Source organism: Ictidomys tridecemlineatus, chromosome 8 (assembly GCF_052094955.1).
Source record: "Ictidomys tridecemlineatus isolate mIctTri1 chromosome 8, mIctTri1.hap1, whole genome shotgun sequence".
Lineage (NCBI taxonomy): Eukaryota > Metazoa > Chordata > Mammalia > Rodentia > Sciuridae > Ictidomys > Ictidomys tridecemlineatus.
In genome coordinates, this window is record NC_135484.1 from 8,116,580 (window position 1) to 8,141,972 (window position 25,393).

The 25,393-nt window shown below is 45.6% G+C and overlaps 1 protein-coding gene across 3 annotated transcripts in view; it reads right to left on the reverse strand.

The window, feature by feature from the left end:
* Positions 1–372: 372 nt before the first annotated feature.
* Positions 373–25,393, reverse strand: part of Fndc1 (fibronectin type III domain containing 1) — an 84,706-nt gene continuing 59,685 nt past the window's right edge. For all 3 annotated transcript variants that reach the window (XM_078018800.1, XM_040283509.2, XM_078018801.1), the window contains 9 exons: positions 20,037–20,099; positions 18,375–18,572; positions 16,738–16,968; positions 13,451–13,559; positions 8,306–8,385; positions 5,427–5,456; positions 4,553–4,714; positions 3,120–3,242; positions 373–1,171 (listed from right to left, as the gene is read on the reverse strand). In XM_078018800.1, coding sequence (XP_077874926.1) covers positions 1,056–1,171; positions 3,120–3,242; positions 4,553–4,714; positions 5,427–5,456; positions 8,306–8,385; positions 13,451–13,559; positions 16,738–16,968; positions 18,375–18,572; positions 20,037–20,099 — 1,112 coding nt within the window. In that variant the 3' untranslated portion in view covers positions 373–1,055. The remainder of the gene's footprint in view (positions 1,172–3,119; positions 3,243–4,552; positions 4,715–5,426; positions 5,457–8,305; positions 8,386–13,450; positions 13,560–16,737; positions 16,969–18,374; positions 18,573–20,036; positions 20,100–25,393) is intronic.

The window sequence follows — 25,393 nt, forward strand, 5'->3', positions numbered from 1 at the left end:
TCTCATGCCACAGTCAAGAGAGGCAAGATGCTTCTATTTCAAGGAGTAGATACTGAGCTAGGAAGGAAAGAGAAACGTAATTTTTGAAAACAAGACTCTAAACCATCTTTGGGGATCTAAACTCTCAATTTGTCTGGAACATACTAGGTACCCCTCAACAGAGGCAACAAAGATGCTTTCCACCTGGGTGTGGAAAGAGCAGGCACTTGGTTGGCAAAGACAAGGGCACTGCTCATTCACAACAGCATCTCTGCCTCCTCCTCATCACCAGAGCCCAGCACCATCCACAGGAAGAACGGCTTCCTCTCCACTGGCATTACTCTACGCAGAGTACCCATCCCTGGTTACTTCTAGATGTTAATAAACCACGCCTTTTCCAAAAAGTCCCACATGCATTTATCAAGTGAACAAGTACAAATTCAGCCATTTTAATCAGTATTTTTTGCAGACAAGTGTGGATATGTATATGCATATATACATATATATATATATCAAAATTGAGAATTTACAAATAAAATTGGATGCATTTAGTCTAGTAGTAGGTAGGTCCATAGAAAAAAATCTTAAGTAGAATATATTTTCTTTAGCAGTATTTTTAGTAATTCAGTTCTAGTGCATACAAAAAGACCTGAAGCTTAAATTCAGCTGATTTTGGAGGAGTTGAGAATGAGAAAAAAACAGCAAGTGTTTTATGAAGCAAGCACAGCATGCTCACGCTGTTCCCTGGAGACATTGGAGAGTTTGAGTTTTGTGCCTAGAGCCTGGAACTCGCCCTGAATCAGCTGCTGGTTTCAGATGTCTCTGAGATCGGCTGTTACAAACAAAAAATTGTGCAGAAGTGAAGTTTCCACAAAACTGAGTCCAGGCCAAGAAGTGCGACTGGGTTTCAGACTGAAGATGACCAAAATGTCCAGTGTCCATCATGTGGCCGCCATGACACCCAGTGGGCATCTGGGCTGGGGACACAGTCTTTCTCCATCCTTCTGCTCACAGCCCAGGGTAAGAACTAGTCAACAGGGCTGAGCAGGTCAACTTGCAGTGTGACGATCCTGTGGTCACCACTTTCCTGGGATGGAGACCCCACACTCGTACCAGCCCACATAGTAGTAGGGGGTTCCAAAACCGATTTGGCCAAAGCTGACAGGCTCCTGGCGATACTGGCGATAGTAACCTGCAAAAGCGACAGGAAAGAGCAGGGCAGAAAATGCGTCAAAATCAACTGAACCAAAGGGGAAAAAATCCTCATCCTTACAACGTCCTTTCAAAGAGAAGTCCTCTAGTGAATGGCTCATACGACAAGTGTCACCACTGAAGCCACTTTTGGGTGAGATGATGAGAGCGTGAGGTCCCAAGCATGATTTGTGAGATAACCCGGTCCCCACATGTGTGTAACGCAGAGAGCAGAGAGTAGAGGTTATGATCTCTCCCTTTCTCTCCACAGAAGAAGGTGATTTTAGGCAACAGTGAGCACCCATGGAAGGGCAGGCCCTGAGCTGGGTGAACAACGCTGGGTGAGACTCCCTCCCACCCTCACTGAGCTGAGAGCCTCCAACTTGCCAGAGCCTCCAAACGCCAAGGCCTAATTCTCAGAATCCAGGCAGACTTTTAGATCTTTCAGGAAATCTCTCAGAGAAAAGGATCCTGTAGCATTCTGAACACTTCTGTCTGCAAGCAGGCAGGGTGCTCCAGCCTCATCAAAATTTTGGAAAACTCAACAACTGCTCTCATTCTTGACCTGGCCAAATAAATGACCTCTTGCCACTCTGCCACGGAGCACATTGATCAATCAGTACCTATGCCCAGGGCCAATGCCATGACCATGGTCACAGAAACAGTGGAACACTGTAACCCTGGGGCACCACAAGGACTTCAAACACTGTGCATTGTGATATGCTTTGTATGTTTACTGTGATGGTCAACCAGAGGAGGCTACATGTTTAATCCAATGTTACTCTAGAGAGTTCTACGAACGTACTTTTTAGATAAGCCAAAATCTAACCCAGGGGACTGAAAACAGATCACCTCCGTAATGTGGGTGGTCCTCATCCACTCAGTTGAAAGTCAATAAAAATGACTGATCACTCCCATTCTGGGAAGGGGAAGGCATTCTGCCCCCAGCCAGCCTTCAGACTTGATGGCAACACCGTCTCCTCCCGGAGCCTCCAGCTGCCTTACTCTGCATACATTGAACTTGCCAGTGTCCACAGCCATGGGGACCGATTCCTCAAAATAAATCTCCATGAATGGACACTAATTGTTCCGTTTCTCTAGGTGAGACAGCCCTGGTACACTCATTTCACCGTTCCATTGATTTTAGAGTTTTGTTTTTTTTTACCGTTATTTTGAACATAGTAATTCATATACCCATTCATGAATTTTTTTTTCAGAATAAGGAGCCTGTTAGATGAGTATCCATTATGCCCTGAAAACGCCAGAACATGAAGAGTTGAATGCATAAGGGGAAAGATGCTGGGTTTCACTTAGTTGTCCTGTTAATTTGTTTCTTGGAGGACTAAGGGAAAGAGTCAAGTTACCAGTTGCTAACCTTTGAGATGATACATGTCCTCACTCCATGATGTCAGGTGTACCGCCTCTGAAACCTGTCCTGGTGGGTTCGCAACTTGACCTTTGTCTTCTCTGTATGTTCCCCTGTGCGTGTCTCCTCTGAAAGGCTCTCCCCTCCACCCGTCCAGCCAGTCCTTAAGACTCTGCCTCACACTAAACCCTTCTTAACACCTCAAGTGGTACCTCCTTTGATTTCAGTGACATGCACCTCGGCTGCCCACACAACGATTACGTGACACAACCTGTCCTTGTCTATTCAGCATGGTGTTCACCAAGTCACCTTCTTGCCTGCTTGCTCTTCACAGTTACAGGGCATGTCCCTAAGAGAGGCCTCACAGGTCCCTTTGAACTCCCTGTTTCTTCAAGGCTCACTCCATGCCCAGCACATGGTAGGAGTATTTTGATTCCTTGGTTCCTTATTTTCATTTTTATGATCCCAAGTGCTCCCAACATCCACCTTCAGATGGCAAATCAAAGGTGGAGCTACAGTGAATTTCCTCCTCCTGTTAATAACCTGTTTCTCTCCTCTGGGCAGAAGCATTTGTTCCCATTACCTTGAATGGTAGGGAGGGCTTCTACATAGGACTGAGGCCCTGTTCTTCCATCAAGGTGGGAATCCACAAACTGGCAATGGTCTTCGCCTCTTCCCCAGCTGTCTCCGATGCTGTAGAATGTATCTGCATAAAGAACCGTGACAGGTCAGGGACTGCTCAAAGACTGTCACAGCAGGCCAAGGAGCTGGAACAAGCTTTAAGACCATTTGAGCTGAGCACATTATTGAAATTGTGTGTTCTGTATTTTAATGTCTGAAAAAATGGTGATGGTGGCACCAACCTCCGGAAGTTCATAAAGATTCAGCAAGATCACACACTGAACACTTAACGATGTTCAGTAGGGGGAAACTATGAGCAATCTAGAGTTTAACATATAAATGAGAGAACTTTTATGCCTTATTTTTTTACGGAATGAAGAAAACTGCGGTAGAGAATCACTTTTGAATAATTAGTGTATTTGAATAGGAGAACCTGTCTTCCCACATAGCTGCAAGGAGGGGACCCCAGGGCAGCATGGGACGCTGTCCATGGTGCTGAAGCACATAGTACGGGAAGGCCAAGTCATCTCCCCACCCTGGGACCACTAACCCCTCCTAGCAATTCTGAGGCAGGGGAAGACAAAGGTGGAAACCAAAGCAAAGAGTACACAGAGTGTGTATTTGCTTTGGGGAGACATGGATACCCAGAATTGCAGAGCAGGGAATGGAAGGGGAGACTTTGTTTTGACCCTGTCTTTACATAATCCTTGCTAATAAGAAAAAAATTAAATTAAAAAACTGGCCAGTGGAAAATGTATACCACCTGAAGAAAATTCTGTAATATATATATGCTAAAATTATAAGTTTTCAATTTTAATTAAAAATTAAAAGTTGTATGAGTTTTAAAAAAAAATAACCAGCCCGGTGTAGGTGGTGAGTCAAAACCAGCTGGGGACGGCAGGCATTTTGAAGGGCTGGTAGTTCTGGGTCTTCACATCACTCTTTGTTTTGATCCCTACTATGATAAAACCATTTTTATTCTAACACAGAATAAATAGAACTGATAATATTCGTGCCACCATCTACATTTTTTCTTTGAAAAGTGGTGGTTGTGGCAGAGCGTGGAAGGTGGACTTTCCTCAATTCTTCCAGTTTATCCTCATTTATCATTATCCAATTAGTAGCAAACAAAAATAGGCTTTATAAAATTTTTAACAGAATTTTGGACTTCATTCCTCAAGTGTAGTAGATTTTTTAAAATATGTTTTTGCATGCCAATGGAAAATCTAGCAACCCCAGAGTGGAACCTACAGCATTGGTTGTATTATAGCCTGGGGGTGTGTGGTCACAAGGGTCCAGCCCCCAACACATGCCCATACACCTGTTGGGTCAAGTTAGTACCTGGGAAGATCAAAACTGCATGCCTGCCAGAGCCAGCCATGCTCAAAGACCTACCTTTCAGGTTGTCACTGAGATAGATCTTATACCGCAGCGAATTGCAGAGCACGACTCCCACAAACTTTCTATACCACGTCCGCTTCACGTACTGCCGGCCATGGCAGTCGGTGTAGCCAGGGTCATGTTTGAAAGCAAACGGGATCCAGATGGGCTCACCGCCTTGATAACACAGAGTACACCCTCTAAGTGATGGGAGCTTGCAGCGTTTATTCTTGCAGAGTATCCGGAAAGTGGACTTAGGCACTGGGCCCTCCCTTCCTCAAGGCTTCTCTGAGCAAGGTTTTCCCGCCTCCCAACAAGCACCCTTTTGGATTTTCCTCTTCTTTTTAAGTACTAAAGTACAACTGGGGGGTTCTTTTACCTGATCATATTTATTTAAGGTGTTTTTATTTCAATAAATTCTCAGAATTAAAGGTAGACTATGCCTCAAGGAAAACTGGCTGCAATGGCCGTTTTGATCCTGTGGGGCTCACCATCCTTCCCTAAGTCGCTCAGCATTGACTCCTACTCCTCCTGCTTGGACTTTAATAACAGGGCTTTCTTGGTTTGTTTGAAAAACAAAGAAAAACTTCATGGTATGTATCTTTTTAGCATTCTACAATATTCCCAGGGCTGGTGTAAACAGAGTATCATTTTTATAGATATTGACTCCTCCCCCATGATTTCTCATATATATTGTCTGTTTTGGCATATTTAAAACATTTCCAAGTCAATCTTTTCCATAGACCTGGATCAAGGATAGATGGAAGTTGTCAGAAAATTATTAAAATGCAAAAGTGGTCCAGCGTTTCTCTTTGTGAGGGATCACAGCAATCTCACGTTAGGGAATATGATGACCACAAGGTTAAGATCCTCGGAAAGAAAGACTTACCTGGTGGCCTCACAACAAGTAGAGGATTATCTGTAGAATGAAAAAAGAAATAATTGACTTTGTATCATGTATCACAATCGTGTAAATGTTTAAAGATTTATTGTAATTGAAAGAGGGTAACCAAACTGGAATACAGAAAAAAATAAATGTTACTTATTATATGCCAAAGTTTTCCCTTAGTTTTTTATTTTCTAATTATCCCCTTTTGAGAAATACTCTTTTCTAGTTAACTGTCCTTTTATTTACATAAAAGTTGTGTGTCTCTGAAAATAATGTTTTGATATTGGGATGCCTACAAAATAATTCGATACTTAGTTTCAAAAGTCTGGTAGCAAAGTCTCAAATACCCTAAGACAAGGTAGAGGGAACTATGTGGAACTCCAACAATGGACACCTGACCTCATGGAATTCTCTACCTTTGGAAACAGTTTGATATATGTATTTTTTAAAACAAAGTACACATATACCTACTATCTAGTCTATCCATTCCACTCATAAGCATTTATCCAAAAGAAATTAAAAATACATATTCATATAAACATTTGTACATGAATGTTTATAGTATCTTTGCAAGAGTCAGGAAACAGAAATAACCCCAATGATCATCAACAGCTAATGGGATTGCATAAACGAGTCGTGGCATAGCTGTACAATAAGATACTGATCAGTAACAGAAGAGAATGAACTACTTATACACACAGTGATATGGATGAATCTCAAAATGACTAATGGTGAAAAAAAGAAGCCAAAGAACCGCATACTGTGTGTGAGAGGGCAGGGTGGGAGGCTGTACCCCCCCCCCCAGCAGGGGCAATTGTTGGGAGTGATGGACATGCTCATCATCATCACAGTAGTGAGGACTTCGTGTGTATGAATATAACTCAGAACTTATTAAGGAGCACCGCTTAATTGTGTGCAGCTTACTGTATGCCATTACACACCAGTAATGCTCTTCATAAAACCCATCTATGCCTTAGTCCAATTAGTTCCATTTAAGAGAATATGAAATTTGCCTTTTAAGGAATTCTGCTTTGGAAAAAGTCTAGTCATGGACTAGATAGATACAGACCATTCTTTTTATTATTAAAAAATTATCATGCAGTAAGTTGCTCTCTTAGCAGATGCAGCCTATGGATGACAACACATGTGTACACTCACGGAACCTGCCTCTTCTGTCAGCACAAGAATCTGGCATGCCCAAGTCTCCCTCGTGCTGTACGTTGTACAAACTATTCATTCTGCCATCATCTATTGTATACCAAATAGATTGACCCACCTAGCTTAAAGGGAGAGGGCTTGTTTTGCTCTCCTGCTCTTGAGCTCCTCAGTTTCAACAGTCTGCTAGCAAAAGTCTCACATATTCTGGGACATGATAGGGAACTATATGGAACACCAGCAACAACACCTGACCTCGTGGATACTATGTTCAGCAAATACCATACGTCACCTACTTGGTATGTTCCTGTTGTAACCTGACCATTTTCAGTAGGGTAGCACAAAATGAAGGAGAGACCCTACTATAGAGACTGAATAAAATGAAGATGACCAGAGCAAATAATTCAAAACTCCAAGTGTGTTAGGGTCTCCCACGAGCTCACTGAAATGGGGTTCCTAGGTCTATCCTCAGATTGGGGCTCACAGTTGGGGTGGGGCCTTCAACTTCTTCACCTGCCCTCGGAGGCCACAAAGGATAGGCCAGAGCTTTGCTGGGTAGAGAGGGCAGAAGAGAATGGACCTTCAGAAGTTTGCTTCAGTTAGAGTCCTGGAAATAGCATTCCCAGCAGGTCACTTTCTACTTTCAGATACATTTCAGACCTGAGCTTCTTGGATTTGACTTGTTTTCGTGATCCATCTGATTGCATTCATTCTGGTCCCAAAGGCCCACTTTGATTTTAGGAAATGCAGCATGAACACGTATACATTCCCTACATTAGCAAACACATTTCCTATGTGAAATAAGTGAAAACGCTTTTGGGGTCTTTTGCCTACATTTCCAACATAAAGCATATTCTCATAAAAGATCATTTTTTCCACATATTTTGATCCAGTAGATTTAAAATCATTATGCTTAAAATATCTCTTAATGACAGATTTTCTGGAATCAAGTAACATATAGGAAATAATCTAACCAAATGGCAGCCAGAAGATGTGGGTCCGAGCTGGCTCGGCCTGGCTTGGTCTGAACTCTAGCTTGGCTTCCCACGTGGAAAAAGGAAGTCACTAACTCAAGAATGGTCACTGTGGGCCATGTCTGCACGCGTGGCCTCAGACTGTAGGCCACAGGAACATCTATTGAAAGGCCTGAGAACTTTGCCCACTAGCATCCCAAAGTGTGAGGACATGCTCCAAAGTGATATTGCTGATGAGACTGAATAATACCTTAATTATACCTTAATTAACTCTTAATATTAAGAACAGACATCTTAGACCTTAGAGGGGACCCTGGGTCTTAAGGTCTTGGCTAACTGGAGAAGCAACTCTCAGACCAACTGGCATAGATACTTATCAACTACTCACACACACACACACACACACACACACACACACACGCACACACCAACTCTGAAACTACATTTTGTACACATGGATTCAAACTTATATTCCCCACCTGGTTGAAAACTAGATTTTTTTTCTTCCTTTCATTGGAAATTGACTTTTGTGCTCCTCAGAGAACCAGTGAACACTACTTCTAGTTTCATTCCAAATTTTAAAGTAGCAGGAAAAAAAATAGTGCTGACTTTATAAAGGGAAATCCAGTATGAATTCATCCAATGGAAAAGGGTTTTACTTCTTTACTTTTTACTCTGTGGTCATTATAGTTCTAGATCTTTAATTTCATTTCCAAGAGAAGTAAAATGAGAATGTGAAGTTGCCCGTACCTGATTCTGTAACAAAAGAGACCGAAGGGCTGATGGGTCCATAGCCGTGAGGATTTTTGGCTTGAACTTTAAAGTAGTACCTGAAATCAGAAGAAAACATCTTTTGAAAGAGAAATTGACTTTGGAATGATGAGGCAGATTCTAAACTACTGAGCTCCTACTCCCTGGCAGGCTTGAAGACCCATCTTTATGAATGCCCACATCACTTGTGACCTTTGTCTTTTTTTCTGAACTTTCTCATGTTTAATAGCTTTTTGAAATCATACGGTTAATGTAAACACATGGTAAATTGGAACAGAATGGTCATGAGGCAAAAAGTCAGAACTAACAACACCCCCCAGCACTCCTCCTGTCTGGGGCGCAGGAGGGGTGCTGGGGGGTGGCTCTGGAGCCAGGAAGGGATGGCGCTACAAGTGACCCAGCTGTGAGTTTCTGCACCCAAGGAAAGAGAAGCAAGTCCAGGAAGGGGGTGTGGGTGGGGAAAAGGAGGAGACAGAGGCTTTGCTGCAGGGTTGAGCTTCATTTTGGAGTATACACTAACCGTGTCATCTAGTTCATCTTGGGGAGACTGAGTCTCCAGGCATCTGAAGTGTCACTCAGAGGATTAGCAGATAAGAAGCAGTGGTCGAGAAGTCCTGGAGACCAGCTCCAGGGTCATGACCCACTGTTCTTGGTGTCTGTGACATCCTCACTTCTGGGACTCCAGGTGTCACTCTGGCTCTGCCAACTCACTGTCACTTATAGGTGAAAAGAGGGATAAAACATCCCTTCGAGTGGTGGCTAGCTGCTCCCTGGAGAGTCTTTTTCTCTGACTTAGCCAGCAAGAAGGTCACTCTGAAGTGCTCCAAAATTCTTTATCTTGTCAGGCACACAGAGCACATGTACTCACTCAAATGCACTCAAGTTTTGGAAGATATATTGTTTACATTCAAGGCCTGTCACACCTGCCAGCTGCCCGGGAGCAAGCCTGCTGCTGTGTGGTGGGACGACAGAGGCCTAGGGTGGCCCCTCACCTCACAGTACAAGTGCATATTTTCCTGTGGTTTGACTAACCAGCAGAGAAAAGCATTTGGTAAAATTAGTCTTCTTAAGTCATTCACAACTCATTTAGGTGTATTCATTTCTAAATGTCAATTCTTTAAAAAAAGATAGGCACAATTAAGAACATATTTTTCTAAAATCTCAATCTGCCCTGTAGTGTGTCTCCCCAGCATGCACACCCCTATCCAGCAGTCACCGAAGGATTTAGGGCAGAACCCTGCAGCACTTCAAGCTTGGCATACATCATCGGTCCTGGGCAAATTTCACAGATTGTTTTATCCTCCAAGAAAGGAATTAAACACAAGGAAAGAGACGTTCAGCAGCTACAAGGAGCATTTCTGATGAATAACTCTGTAAGCCCTTGCTGGATCCCTCCTAATACCCTGTTCCAAGCTCCTCATGCAACTGGAGGGACAACTAACATGCTAGGGGACTGTCGCTTGTTGACATTAATTTTGTTTTACCACTGAAACCCAAGGGCTGTCCAAGTCTACCCTCCCTCATGTGCCAAATCCAAAGACATTTCCATATGAACTTCACTACTGAGTCAAAGTAAATGGAAACATGTTGAGCTGGAAAACAACAAGAAATTGGGGGGGAAAAGTAAAATTTCCATTTTTGAAAACCACATTAAACTTTTTCTACCAACTAAAATATTTATTTCATACTCCAAATAATAGTCTCTGCCTCATCCAAGGAACAAAAGCAGCCCAAGCCTATCCTTCTTATGTAAGTTTTGGCACCTCTTTTGAATAGCCTCACTGGTGACAAAGCTTTGTACTGTAAGAAGGGATTTAAAATATGCAGCCTCCAAAGAGTAACCGGGGCTGAGTGTAGTCAACAGAGGAGATTGTGGTCACTTCAAATCAAAAACAAGATCCAGTTTATAAACAACCAAAGCTGATGATGAGGCTCTGGTTTCTATTATTACTATTGCATTTTAATTATAGAGTAAGGGGTTTCACTGTGGCATATTTTACATGCAAATGATATGCTTTGATCATGTCCACACCATGGCCCTCTCTTTCCCCACCCTCCTTTCCCTTTGCTCCTCTCTCTCTCTCTCTCTCTCTCTCTTCTCTAACTGCCAGTCAGAACGGCTAACATCGAGAATACAAAGCACAATAAATGCTGGTGAAGATTCTGGGGGAAAGGAACCCTTATATATTTTTGGTGGGAATGTAAATCAGTGCAGCCACTATGGAAATCAGCATGAAGGTTCCTCAGGAAACTAAAAATAGAAGTACAGTTTGTGATCCAGCTGTACCACTCCTGGGTAAATACCCAAGGGAATTAAAGTAAGCATGCTACAGAGACACCTGCACCCCACGTTTATCCTGGTAGAATTCACAATAGCCAAGTTGTGGAGTCAACCTCCGTGTCCATCAACAGATGAATGGATAAAGAAAATGCGGTATATGTATGCAATGGAGTATTCATGAGCCCATGAAGAGCGAAATCATCCCATTTGCAGGGAAATGGATGGAACCGGAGATCATGTTAAGCAAAGTAAGCCAGACTCAGAAAGACAAGGATCAAATGTTTCCCCCGGTTATGGTTTGGAATTAGCATGTCCCCAAAGACTCGTGTGTTGAAGGCTTGGTGCCCAGTGCAGCAATGTTCAGAGTGGGGCTTCTAGTACGTAACTGGATCATGAGGGCTCTGATGTCATCAGTGGATTAATCCACATGGATGGATGCATGATTTGATGACATTATTGGGAGGTGGTGGAAACCACAGGCGGCCAGGCCCAGGGGAGGAACAGGTCACAGGGTGCACCTGGCAGGGGGTGTCTTGTCCTCCCCCCTGTCTTCTTCTCCCTCTGCTTCCTGTCTTGAAGCTGTTTTTCTCAGGCATTTGGGTCACAGCAATGAACAGCAGCCTGACCGACCCTCCTAGGTGGAACCTGGCTCCACTTGGAGGGGCTAACTTCTTGTCTCTCCCATGGTGACTCCGGGGCAGGTTTCCCCAGGGACTGGGACGACGTCTCTCAGTGGGTTGCACACCAGGACCACACCCGATTCCTCGGAGCCACAGCTTGTGTGATGCGGGACAGTAAGTGTGCTCGTGCCTCGTCACCCTCTAGCTACAGAAATCAGCTGCTGCTCCGGAGGCTCTGAGGGAAGTGGTGGAGGGTGAGCTGGGTATGGCCTTCCGCCAGCACCCTCCACCCCAGGAGCGAAGAACCTGCACCCTGGGGTGGAGGGGAAGAGGCAGGGCTGCAGTCTGTTCTCAGGCACCCGCATGGGGAGCCCTGCACTGTCTGTGCAGCCTCCTCTCCCCCTGCCCCGCCTCCTTTCGAGCCTCCCCTTCTCCCCAGAACACTGCCTTGGGGCTTCCTGCTGCCTCAGTGACTGCCCTCACCCCACTCACTTTTTCCCCAGCTCAACTGCTTCCTGTTTGGTACAACTACCTTCTGCGCAGAAGCTTACCTGACTGCCTCCTCAACTCACCTGACGGCATCCTGAGACAAACCCTCAATGTTTATAAACATCTGACTTCCCCACCAGACTCCACGCTTCACGAGGACAGGACTGGAAGCTCCATGAGGGTCTGAGCGTCCTAACCCCACCCCACGCTCCTGCCTTCCTAACTTGGTGGTCTCGCCCAAAGCAAATGCACAGGAAGAGCTTGAGGCATGAACTCTGGGAAATGCTTGTTGAAAGAATGAATAACCCATCATGCCCCGTAACCACCTCCTGACATCATTAAAGACTCCACTTCAGTGTGGCCGCAGGAGTTGTGAACAACACTGGACTTGAGTGGGACCCGGAGACAGGGTTCCAGTTCCATGGCAAGTGGCTCTGGGGCAAACCATCTGGACGGTGTCAGATTTGGGGACCGGGCTGTATAAGCACTGTCACTCTGCACACCATGAAAAAGATGTTCACCCCATTGTCTCTAACTCAGCTGGTTTTCTTTTCCCTAGTTAACCAATTTCTCATTACTACCAGGGAAAGTTCAAGAAAAGTGCTTTTTCAGTTTTCTGCTTTACTACTTGGTTTTCACTTGCCAAACCCTGAAATGCATAATGGTTTATGGAAGCTCGGTTCAAGTGAGCCCCAAAGGCACATTAAGATGTCCTGAGGAAAGTTCTCTGCTAGTTCAGCAGCCTCTCAGTGCCCATGGATATTGTCCAGCTTCTAAACTCTGCAGCGCAGCTCTGTTTAATGAGCGTTTTGCTCCAGCCTTCTCTCTTAGATGGGAGGGAGCCCAGATCTGCACTCATGCCATTTGAGTTTGTTAAGCCCACTGGCTCCACACCGCAGTGCTGTGCTGTGCCCTAGACATTTGTTCTGGCCTGTGGGAGCCCCACATTGACTGTTTAGGGCCCCTGACAGATGGAAGTTGGCCAGGGTAGGAGCGTCTACACCACAGAAATTGGAGGATGCATAAACCAGGGGTATTTCCCCCCAGATAGCTACTTTACCAGCACATCACCCCTTGACAGCACATGCTTGCTCCTTCACGCATGTGCACCCACCAGAGAAGCGTTCTGTTGATCATGACCACAAAAAACAGGTAGTATAAGAGGGAAATGAATGGTCTTCCAGTCTCCTGGTACCCCTGGCAACCCACTATGCCCATTTTCCTCCGTGCTATAAACTTGGGCTTCCAGAATGGTGCTCTGACACTCCAGCCATCCCCCAGTTTTATGAAGAGGTCTTTGTAACCTTCACTCATGTCAATGCTTCTTCCTAGAATGGTCTCAACTTCTACATCACAGAGTCTGAGCACAAGTTAACCACAGTATTTAGCAATTGCTGCTCCACCTGATGTCAGCTGAGGGTTGTGCTCCTAAGGCCAGCACACTGACACACAGATCACCCTTTCTTTCCCTAATGGCAGGTGGTGTTTGGGAAAATAGGGAACAAAATACAAACCCAATAATCTAACAATTACAATATGCACAGTGACTTCTGAAAAAAGACACGGTACCCTGGTAAGCACTGATTGACGTTCAGTGAGAACTAAACAGAGAATTCAATACGGTCATTAAAAAATATCATGATTAACCATTTCCTTTTTTGTTTTCAACCACAGGACACCTGTGACCCTGTGCACGGACCTCCTTTCTGCTTCTGTGTGGCTGACACATCATACCTGGTGTTTGGCTTCAGGTTCTCAATGGGCAAGTGCGTCACAGAGGAAGCCTGAGTGGACCACTTGTTCCTGATGAAGTCCTCATAGGATGCGCTGTAGACCAAGTACCCTGGGAATGGGGACAGGAAGAACCCGGTGAGCAGGGAGGGACTAAGTCACACCAGAGGCGTGTCGGGGAGGAGGCGATCCATACAGCTTTGTGGGGAACTTCAAGGACAGCAAGCCACACTGGGGTCAGGACAGGACATAACTGTGACACCTTCTGGTGAATCCAGACGGGAGCAGCAAAACAAAGGCCCTCCCTGTGCCTGGCCGGCTCCATACTTCTCCGTTTTCTCCCAGTCCCTGGCCTTCCTCAGCTTCTTGAAATAATTGCATCTAGTCTTGACTTCACAGAGGAAAAAGAAGCAGGAGACGAAAGCAGGCAGCTCACCCAGGTGCAGTGGCACACACCTGTCATCCCAGTTGCCTGGGAGGCTGAGGCAGGGGGATTGCAAGTTTGTGGCCAGCCTGAGCAATGTAGCAAGATCTTTGCCACAAAATGAAATTAAAGAAAAGTGGGGGACACCAGGGTTATAACTCAGTGACAGAGCCCTTGCCTACCCTGTGTGAGGCCCCAGGTTCAATCCCCAGAACCACAAAAGAAGTACCTCACAAAGCACTTAAAAATGTCCTGGTAGAGACATGCACAGCGTCCTTCACATAAAATGAGGTACACTGGCGTGAGTGCTGGGTGCGGGTGTGTGTGGCCGAGAGACCCTGGACTGCAGGGAGCCTTCTGACTTTCTCTCTCTGGCTTCCTGGTCACGGGTGAGCAGTGTGTTCTGAGAGGCACTCTCTGCCACTGCCATCCAGCACCCCAGGAGAGGCCCAAAGCAGTGATCCGCCCAATCTTGGAGTGGAAACACCAAAACCATGAACCAAGACTTTTCTGTTTGTAAGGTAATTGTCTCAGGTATTTGGTGATTGTCTGGAAAGCCTACTGACAACCTTTGCTGCTCTCTCCATAAGTCACTCTCTTTCTCTGACGAGAGTACAGTCAAGACACATGTGCCTGGAGGGGTCTCACATATAAGAGTGACCCTCCCAGGCGTGGATCCAGAGTCATGTGTGTGCCTTAGACACTCGGTTCTGACAGTAGTCAGCAGTTTGTTCGCCTTCATCTCTGGCTTGTATGGGAAACTCGTGCTTCCCCTGTGGGGTGCTGGTCCCTGCAGATCCTCCTGTCTTTATTTTCAGTCTTCAGGGTTTTGCTAACATATTAGCGGAGCACAGTGTACCTCCTCATTTCTCTGTCGTTCTAGACTAAACCAGTTACAGAAGTTGATGAGCAGGTCCTGAAAAGCTGAGGTCGTCATGTGGGAATCCCCATGGAATGGCTCCTAACAGAGCGATTCCTGTGAAAGGGACTTGGGGAAGTGACTGGTGGTGGGCATGCTGACTCTTGGGGATTTCCTGTTGTTTGGATGCCACCTTATTGCATAGTGACTCGGCTGCTTATGAAACAAGGGTGGAAAGTGAAACTCAGCCCCGCACCCTAACCCTACGTCCCCAGAAAAGTCCAGAAGCCCAGTCATGGGATGCTCTGTGTATTTGGGGGCCTTATGTAGGCATCTGCTTGGCTTCTTTGTTCTGCAGGTGGACGGGCCGGTGCCTGGCTCACTGCTGCAGGGCTCCTGCTCTCTGTGAGCCTTCTGGGACCTGCTGTTTTTCCTCCATACTCCAGGGGTGCCAGGCACCAGACTGCGCTGTGCCCAGGTCCCCACTCACACTTCAGCTCTGTCACTTATGCTAACATCATGAGCCATCAGAACTGGGGCGCCCTGGCATCGTTTGGGGTTAGGAGTAGGTTATGGGAGGACACTGAGTCTCTCAGGAGCTTTGGGGGGTGTGGAATGTGTGACAGTGACTTCGTCTGCCAAAGGCAACAGGAGACACAGCCCCTATGGGGCAATTCAGGAATCCAGTCTGGGTCAAGTCCCAGAGACATTTGCTGGGAATTCCCTGAGGCCTCTTCGTCACCACAAGAGCCCTGGTGGCACCTTGGATGTGGCTGACGCTCTCATCCTGCAACCGAGGATTCTTAGAAGCACGTGGTTCAGAGCTCACTAGTGTTTACCTGAAGTAAGCAAGAGATCAAAGCTAAATTGCTTAAAATAAGATGTTTCAATTATCTTTTCTGTATGTTTACTCGCTTGCTTAAAAAATTGCCATTCAAAAAGCTATATTCAATTAATAAAATCACTGTCTGGCTGTTTTGATTCTAAGATCTCATTCTTCTGTTGATTTATTTGCTTTCTGCAAGGAAAATGCTTTGCTTCACAGAAACGGTCTCAGCACACGCTGGAGTGAACAGCACTGTTAGTTACACCCAAACTTCTTAACCCTGTACCTTCCTTGCACCCTCAACCCTTCAGCTACACCTGGCAGAAATCTCCAGGGGCATTATCTCCTGTGACCCTTACTGTGGCTTTTGGGCCCCTGTGCACATCCCACAAGAGAAATTGCTCTTTGGGTTTTCTTGAACATTTTTTCTCATTCCAAAAGATAACACTTTTGACCTAAAGAAAATGCATTAGAAATTGAGAATTACATGAAAGACATCAGCCTAAGAGTGACAGATGTCAAGCTTCAACTTCTGGCACCACCGCCCCCACCTGTCCAAGATGCACACACAGCTGTAGGCCTATGCCCTCCTCCCCTGGGCTCACAGGCCCAGAGGTGTCATATGCAAAGGAGGAAAATAGTTAAGGAAAATATTATTTTTATATTTGTAAGAACTTAATTCAAAAGATTTATCTTCAAGTATATTCTGGCAGGACTCACGGACATCTCAAAGGCCTTCAGAACTTGCCCAGTTCCCACATAAGAACTGGGAATCACCCCAGATGATTTGGAAGTAGCCAGCAGGCATGGAAAGAGGGTGAGAGGCAGAGCTGCATTTTAGGATAAGCATCTTATTGGAGGGTCTGGTCTCACAAATAGCTTGCTGGCCATTTGCAGGATTATAGAATTTTGGAGACATAATGCTTTTCAGGTAAGAAAATCAAGGTCCAGGGAGATAAAGCAGCTAGCTCAAGGTCACGTAAACCAACCCAGCACTAGGATTCAGGACTCTGACTTCCACCCAGTGTTCTCTGTTCCACCCCATGAGGCTTCATCGTGGCCTATACTGCATTGAAAGAAAACATCCATCTGTGCATCTGTCCACTCAGCTATGCAACCCTTACTGTCTGTATTTCCCACCTATAAATCAGCGTAACTCCGAGCATGTGCCTAGGACACACCTGTTACCACATCTCCAGGGGTGGCTTTGTCCCAGTCCACGATGACAAAAGAGTGGCAGCCTTCCATGGCGACCACCGTGATGTTGCGGGGTGCATGCTGAGGAGGCAGGTCGTTCTTCCTCAGGTCGTTTGGAATGATTTCATCCAGGCTCTCCACTTGGAAATGATCCAGAGCATCGGTCAGCGAGCACGGGGCTGATGGATCTTTACTCAGGTACGTCACGTAAGGAGCTGGAAAAGAGCAGAGATACCCGGTTGGGTTGCTGAAGGCTTTTTCTGGAAGCAGAAACGCAGTGTCTGCTCCATGGAATCAGACCCAACTCCATCTCTCCTGCCAGACACAGGCTTCCAAGCCCTCAGTCCTGAAGCCAAACTCAAAAGCACACCCCTCGCTCTCCTTAATGGACCCAGGGGCTTGTCCTTGTCAGTCTGGAGGTGGCAAAGGCTCTACTGCCCCACCAGCATGGATGACGATGACCTCAAAATGATTTTGAAAGATCCCCAGGCCATAATCAATGCCACACAAGCCTGTGGCATTCTGCCATTTCTATGCCCAATCACTTGGAGAAGTGTGAGTCGGGCCACCTACAGCTAACCAGCATTCACTCACCACCCTCCACTCTCCTGGGGCCTTCTGGGCCTGTCTGTGGATCTCACCAGGAAGTGTCAGGGAATGGGCCACTCTGCTTTACAGAGGCACAGACACGAGAAAACAGCCAGACAATAGTCAGCCTTTCAATCTCCAGAAGAGCTCTGAGGCAGAGCTGATAACAGCCCTGAGTGCAGTTTCCTTTCTGCCACGGAACTGCAGGGCAAAGTCGGCATTGGCCTTGGCCTCAGGAATGCTACTTCACATGGGTGTCCTTGCTCTTCAAGTACACACGGCTTAGACACCCGGCCACCACATCTTGGCTGGCAAGGCGTGTTCTCTGCTCATGGCAGAGCACTTGTTTTGGAAACAGGGAAGTGTGATATTAATTTAAGCTGTTGCTTGTCTCCACTTAGTAACATGTTAATCCAACTGTCTCATCAGGGAAGTTCATTAAGGGCATGGGAAAAGAAGACTTGGAGGAGAATGAGACATAGCTTAGCAACGTAGAATCGCCCGCTGAAATTGTTTTAATTACTGAGAAAGAAGAGAAAAAAGGAATTTCTAGATCCCAACTCCTCGAGGCTAATGAAAATTATAGAAAATAAGAAAAACAGCTTTGGTTCTGTGATATTATCGAGCCAGTGGCTGCATTCAGTGAGCTGCAACCTTTCAGGAAGAATTGAACAAACAAATAACGCGCAGACAAGGCCTAGTGGGAAATCTTGTCCCACCACCTTAAATACGTGTTGCTCCCTGGTCCTGGTGATTTGTCAGTGTTGCTCCCTCTGGGTCTACACAGAGAAGCCTCCTAAAGCCTCTCAGTTGGGCTCCCAACTGTTCTCCCCACTTCTTCTCGAATTCTGCAGAAAGCAAATTCACATTCCTGTAAATGGGACCGACTCCCTAAATTACCCCAGTGGAAACTTTGCTTCGGGAAAACTTCTCGAAATGCACTGACTTGGCCAAGCCCAGAGATTAGTTCCACTCTTCTTCAAAGGGCAAAAGTTAGAAACCATGCTTCTCGGATTAAGGAAGTTATATTTACCAACAAATCGTTTCTGTCCGGCCACATCGAATTCTTCCTGAGGAAAGGACCTGATGGGGCCTTCCTCTGGGATGACCCTTGGGACAGCAGCGGTGGTCGAGGGCCGGGTGGTGGCCGAGGGCCGGGTGGTGGTCGAGGGCCGGGTGGTGGTCGAGGGCCGGGTGGTGGCCGGTGGCCTTGTGGTCTCAATCTCGTAATCTGAAAGGATTTGAAGGCTTTGTAATTGGGCACCTCCGGAAAGGGGCACTGTTTGCTGTCAACTGTAAATGCTGAGTGTGTGCACCTGTGCACGTGCACGCCCTCTAAAATGGTTCCTCTGCTTAAACATAATTTGTTTCCACTAAAAAACCCTCTCTCCTCATTTCAATTTCCTCAGAAAAGCATCTTCAGATAAAAACAGAGGAAGAAAAAGAAAAAATATATAGGCCACAAAATTGAGGTTTTAGTATCAGAGCTGGAGAGACCCCGTAACTCATTCAACCAGCTTGGCACGCTCCTGTTACCTGCCCACACCTGTCACCCACCTGCATCTTTTCCCACTAGAGCCAATAAAATACCACATCAGAAGATAAACGTGAATTAAAAAAAATATGACTTCTGTATATGGACTTATTCCCCGCTAGGGAGCAGGGTGAGATTAATGCCACTCAGATAACTAATCTTTTGATATTTAAAAAAGAAAATAAAACCATTCCCGCACACTTCACCTATTCATAAGAAAGACACTTAGTGCTTCCAAAGGTGCTAAGGAGTCTCCCTTTGCTTTCTTTTTGCCTATTTGTGGTGCTGGGGATTGAACCCAGGTCCTTGCATATGCAAGGTAAGCACTCTACCAACTGAGCTATATCCCCAGCCCTCTTCTTTTGCTTTCTAACAGTCTTTTATGTTATTTTTTTGTTTGTTTGAAAATTGTAGGGATTTGGCCACTACCTTACACTTTATTATGAATAAGTAAAGCATCAGAGATGACATTATTCACACACAGCTGTGATTTAAAACCACTGGGGCTATGGGCCATGACATGCAAGGTGAGACCATTGTGAGAACCCGCGGAGCCCAGATGTCAAAGTTCAGCATGGGGTGGGGACAAATTTCCTGAACTTCTCAGCTGCAGAGACAACTTCCTCAACCCAGGAGACAATCCCAGAAGCCTAAGAACAATTACGGCATTAGTTGTGATTTATCCAGAGACTGTTCAGGTACTGTCCAAGGCGTTTTGTATTTTTGATCTTACCTTCACTTGTAAAGATTCTTTGATAAGAAATCAACACATATACAGCATGAAGTGATTAAGAAACGAAAGGAGAGGAAAGTGTGAGAAAGAAAGGCCAAAAGAGAAGGCTGGACACAGGTCAAACCACGGGGTTTTAAGTGAGCAGGGAAGGCTGGGCACAGAAGCTCCAAAATTTCTTAAAGGGAAAGAGGATTTGAAGGGAGAGAAGAGGAGGCTCAGAGGACTCATTTGGCAGCTGCATTTGCCTATCGAGCATGCTGTTCTTCTTTAGATCAAATACACATTTGGGGTCACTTGGAAAGGGTGGGGCTACAACCACCTTCCCAGGGCTGGCCCTGAGGGAAATTGCCAAGGAGATCACAGCAATTAAACCCAGATTATGGGATGGGGAAGGCAAGTGTCCAGGTGTCGAGGGAATCAGCCTGTACCTTCATCGTACACGACGTAGGCCTCTTCCGTGGGCATTTCTGTGTCCAGGCCTGAGAATTCATCTGGTGAGGGAGAGAAGGACAGGTCATCAGGTGCCCATGGGTCTTCTCACTGCTCTCTCAAATTTGGGCCCCAGGGCATAATAATTCATTCACCCCAACAGGTGCTGGAAACAGGCCACCAACATCGGGTCAACATCAGGTCACCTCAGCTTTTCCAGGAGGAAGGGCAACCCAGGCCTTCTTTCCCCTGGGCTCAGAGAAGGACATTCCAAGGCCCTCTGATCAGGAGTGCACCTGATCAGGAGTGCACCCTCGCTTTGCATCCCCAGATGTGCAGAGCTCTCTCTGCTGTCCTCCCGCCCCCTCAGTGCACCTGCCTTGGCTTCCTGGATGCTGACGGGAGGCCTCAGCCACCGTGCCACAAGCCTGTCACAGGAGCACTGAGAGCTGCAAGGGGAAGGTGACCTGTGGACCCTGAACCTCTATCTTCCTTTTCTCCACCCCTCAAATCTGGCCTCTGGAATATTCTAGAAGTAGGGCTATTTCCAGCTTCTAACTTGGCAAATGGCACCCATCAGGTTCTCTGTGCTCTCTGCCCTTCTAAGTCCCAGCCTCTCACCAACTCAGGAGATCAATTTGCACAACTTAGACTCCTTAGCCTACATGGGAACTTCACAAATGATACACCAATGCCTGCAAATTTCTGTTTAAGACAACTTGGGCATTACTGACCCCCCGACATGTTGTGACCACAGAAATAGACTTTCAATGCAATGTACAGAACTTTAGGTGAGATTTTTTTCATGGCTTCCAGGAAACCTAATTATGAGAACTATTATTAAAATCCCTGTAATGGTTAAACTGATATTAAGAGAATGAGGAACTTGTGATCAAGAAAAGAAGTGAGTGATTTAAGTTGAAAAAAAGAAATAATAGAAAAAGAACTTTTGTCTCCATTATCTGGCAAGGTCAAAAAGTCTTTTGGGGTTTTTTTGGGGGGGATGGGGGGGTGGGGGGGATGAGAGCAGTTACATTTCTCTATTTAGGAGTTACAGACGGCAGCTCTAAAAAGGAGAACATTTCTCTGTGCTTGATAAAAACTTGAGGAAAAGGGTTTTCTGATTTAAAAAAGCTCAGGGGAACTCTTGCCCTCCTTTTGACCCAAAGCCCACAGCTCTTATATATGAAGCGTTCCGAAGAGGGGTTTGGGGGGCTGCAGGAGGAGGGAACTATGAGACTGGACACCTTCTGCCCTTGGACACTTTTCTGGACCCACTTTGGGGCTACTCTTCACACACTTGCTTGGAGACTTCAGGCTCATCATACCCTCTTCTCAGGCAAGGACGCCAAGGACTCACGTGGCTGGCGAATGAAAGGACTTGAACTTCGAGCCCCTTGGCTGCAAAGAATACTTTGTTCTTCATAAAAACTGTCCCAACTTTGGAAACGTTGATCTGACCGATCCAACTGTCTGTGCATCTTAAGGTGCTCTAATAGCATCATCACCCTGAAGTGGGATAACGATGGGGGAAACGAAGGGGAAAGAACATCGACTTCCTTCACCCGGTAAGTCTTTGGCACCGATTTTGAAATATTTTATTGTTAGTAAATCATTCATCATTATCCAGAAATATTCCAGTGTGATGATTCTTTTCAGAGCCCAGCTTGAATAGCATCCTGAACATTATGTTGCTAAAACAAATGTCCAGCCGTGGGGACAGGGCAGTGCCACAGGTGTCTGTCCAGCTAGTCTTCATACTACAGCAAAGCCTCTGGCCACACTCAGAGCCTGTGTCACAGCCCAGCACCTGTACACCCACGAGGTGATGGCCCAGGCGTGTTCTAATGGGGCAGGGACGGATAACAGGACTCAAGTTGTAGATCATCTGGCCTTACAGGAGCAGGAGGATCATTTCATGAAAAACTACAAACACAACTCTTGCTGAGATCACTCCATGTCGATCCTCCTCATCCAAGACAAACTACTTCTGGGCCGGTTCAAGTCTGTTTTCAGTTATACACTCCCTCAATTTTGGGGTTATCTTGCCTTTGGTTCCTGGCCTACCATTTTCTTTCCTTTGTCAATTGAACTTTTAGGAACATCGTTTTACTTTTCCTGATTGTTGTACAATTTTTGCATCCCAGAATGAATGAGAAAAGGGAAATACATATCATTTCCTTCTTGGATTCCTGGTGTTAAGGGTGGTTCCTTGAGATGCTGAAGTACTCGGTGCAGGCAGTGGGTCACAGCAAGGCCACATCTACCTGAAAACTGAGAGCTCTTCTGAGGATGAGTGACAGTTTAGGCCTCTGGCATAAATGAGCATCTTACTGAATCAATGTTTGTTTTCAAGATAAAATAAACTCAGACAATTTTTCTACATTAACATCATCTTGACTCCCAGGGAAAGAAACTTCCAGATGTAATGAAGTGTATATTCAGTTTAATTAGAGAAGCCGAGCACCTGGCTTTGCCCCACCTGAATGCCACTCTGAACCATGAACTTCTTCATATAAAAGTAGCTGCCAGTCATCACAAGCAGCACAATTTACTTTCTTCGGTAGTTTATCCAGGGTCATGAAAAAAAAAGGAGAGCAAATGTCACAAAGAATTAGGACTTAAGCTCCAGAGATATTTTTTTAAAATATGAAAAAAAAACAAAAAAAAAAATAAAGTGTTCCCAGTAGAATTTTAGAAAAGGTAAATAAAAGACAGTCACTGGAACACAGGTATATTTCCACCTGGTGTGGTGGGTCCTGCTCAAGTGAATTTTGATTACTCTTTCTGTGTGTGTGTGTGTATTTTCTGTTGGGAGAGTGAGCCATGGCAGAACGGAACCGCTTTCCTTGGCCGATGGTTTTCTGCGAAATGCAGCGGGCTCATGCTACAAATTCTGGAATGTTCAGCTGGTTCACAACATTTCCAAATACGTGAAATTTCATCAGCTTGATTGTAGATGGAGAAACAGAACCTGAAAAACAGAGATCACTGGATTTTACTTCCCAGTTAGGCAGCGGAGAATGCCTGCATCTGAAGCTCTTAAATAGATACCCCGAGATGCATAGCTGGGTCCCCCAAGGACTGGAGATGAAGCAGAGCCATATCTTGGCTATGAGGAGTTTATTATCCAATGGAGAGGTCAGATCAAGGAAAAACACACACAACAAAAAAATCATAGTGGGTGTATGTGTTTGTGTGTGTGTGTGTGTGTGTGTGTGTGTGTGTGTGTGTGTGAGAGAGAGAGAGAGAGAGAGAGAGAGAGAGAGAGAGAGAGAAGAGAGGAGAAAATGCAATAATACACAGGAAACAGGCATATAATATGCATCTGTGCCTGCAGGGAAGTGTGGCATCCATAACAAATGAGGAAGTACACAAAAATACTGCTTGAATTACTGGAATGACTGAACAGCCCAAGGGTATTCCTAGAATATTATTTGAAAGCAGTGTTTTAAAGGAGGGTGGGAGCATGACTTAACCAAGGGAGCCAAGACTTTGATACTTGAAAAGATGCTTTTAAAACTGGAGAGTTACAAACAGAATGTTCCAACTTTGTACGCGGAATGGAATGTCAGATGGCCAGCTGAAGCAGGGTCAGGAGAGGGGGCTGGGATCACCGATACTCATCACTGACCACTAGCAAGCACTCCAAGCGGTCACTACTGCAGCAATAATCATTTCAAGTCTAGGCTGGACAGTACCACGCCCAAGAGACCGCTTGTCAAATCCTGGTTGTGCACAGGCAGAGCCCCAGCATTTGTGAACACACATCACGGACAGAATTATGCTCAGTTCAACCAAAAAAAGGTGATTGAGAGGTAGCACAGAGGTAGCACTGGGGATAGGAACAGAGTCCAGGTGGTGCTGTGGGTTATGTGTAGGGATGCCTTGGATGGTTCCATGTCTGACACTGCAGCCCTTCCTAGGAGCATCTCTCTGCCTTGAGTGTCATTTATAGAACGTGCTTGTGCACTCTGAGGCCACTCACTATAAGATTCTCAACCAGGAAACAACAAATGGATCTTACAGACAGTGCCCAGGCTTTAAGAGAGCAATCTGACACTCTGTGGGTTCCAAATCTCAAGCCCTCTTTAAAATCCAATCCCTGCAAGAGATGTGCCGGCACTCCTCTTCCTCCGCCCACCTCCCTCATTAGTCCTGAAGCGCCACACTGCGATGATGCTGAAGCAGGGACCAGGCTGTGCCTTCCCAGGCAGCTGCAGTGTCTGTCTCCTGGGCACATTCAACACAGGTGTATGGGGGGGGCACCCTGGTGGGAAGAGAGGAGGCTGATGCTAGGAGGCCCAAGGGCATAGGAGCTGAGTGCTGGCCAGCAGGGCCACCTTAGAGATAGGGAGAAGAGCACCTCCAAGAAACCACGGAGGGAAAAGGAGAAAAGGAAAAGACCGCTAAGGATTAAGGGGGCTGGAGGGGACCTCACCTGGAGGTGCACTTCTGTGGGGACGGTTTAATGAGTGTGTTCTCATCCCCAGACTCACAGAGTTGAGTAGATTAAATATGTGCAGCTTTTTGTCAATCAGAATTAATGCAAGGAAGAAAGTGTTTAATGAAGTTGTGAATGAAATAGCAAGAAATAAAGAAAAAGACTAGAGCAGTAGTGCATTAAAGTACTGTATGAGGATGATATGTTGCTATCCGCAAATATAATTCTTCCCTAAGACTTTGAACTGATTTCTACTTGTTTTCTGCTTGTTTTCAAAATGCTGGTGAGAGGCAACTTATTCTTCAGGTTGAACTAGAAAATCAGAAGAATGGATATAAGCAAAGTAGAATGATACATATATATCAGATTTGCAAAGAGTAGATACTAATGCCAAGAAAAATATTGACTTTTATGCCAAATTTAGGTCCAAAAATAAAAAATAAATGAAAAGAACATGTTATAAGGATTAAAGAAAAGCAGACAAAATGCAACACAATACAGTAATTAAAGTCAAATCCAAAAATAATCACTCTTTTGTTTACAACCAATATTAATTATCTGTTTTAATTAATGTCTACTTTTAAAAACAAGCACATTAATGTATGCAGAAGAAAGAAGCCGTTCTAATACTAACAAATCCAAATTCGTACTCACTGTGAACAGCCGTGCGTTTCCTCCAGGTGGTCCTCGTCCCTGTAATCATTCCCCTGTTCTTTGGTGTGAATTTTTCAGATGTCATGTTTTCCTATTTGTTTCACAATTTTCCATGAAAGAATTCTCGTTTGGGGTCCAGCCTTCGTGCTTGCATTGGCTGGCCTTCTCCCCGTCCGCGATGAAGGTGTGGAAGCAATTCCTGGGACGAAGGGTCCCCCTCTGCAGGAGCCTAAAGCGGCCTTAGTGTCATGGCCGCCC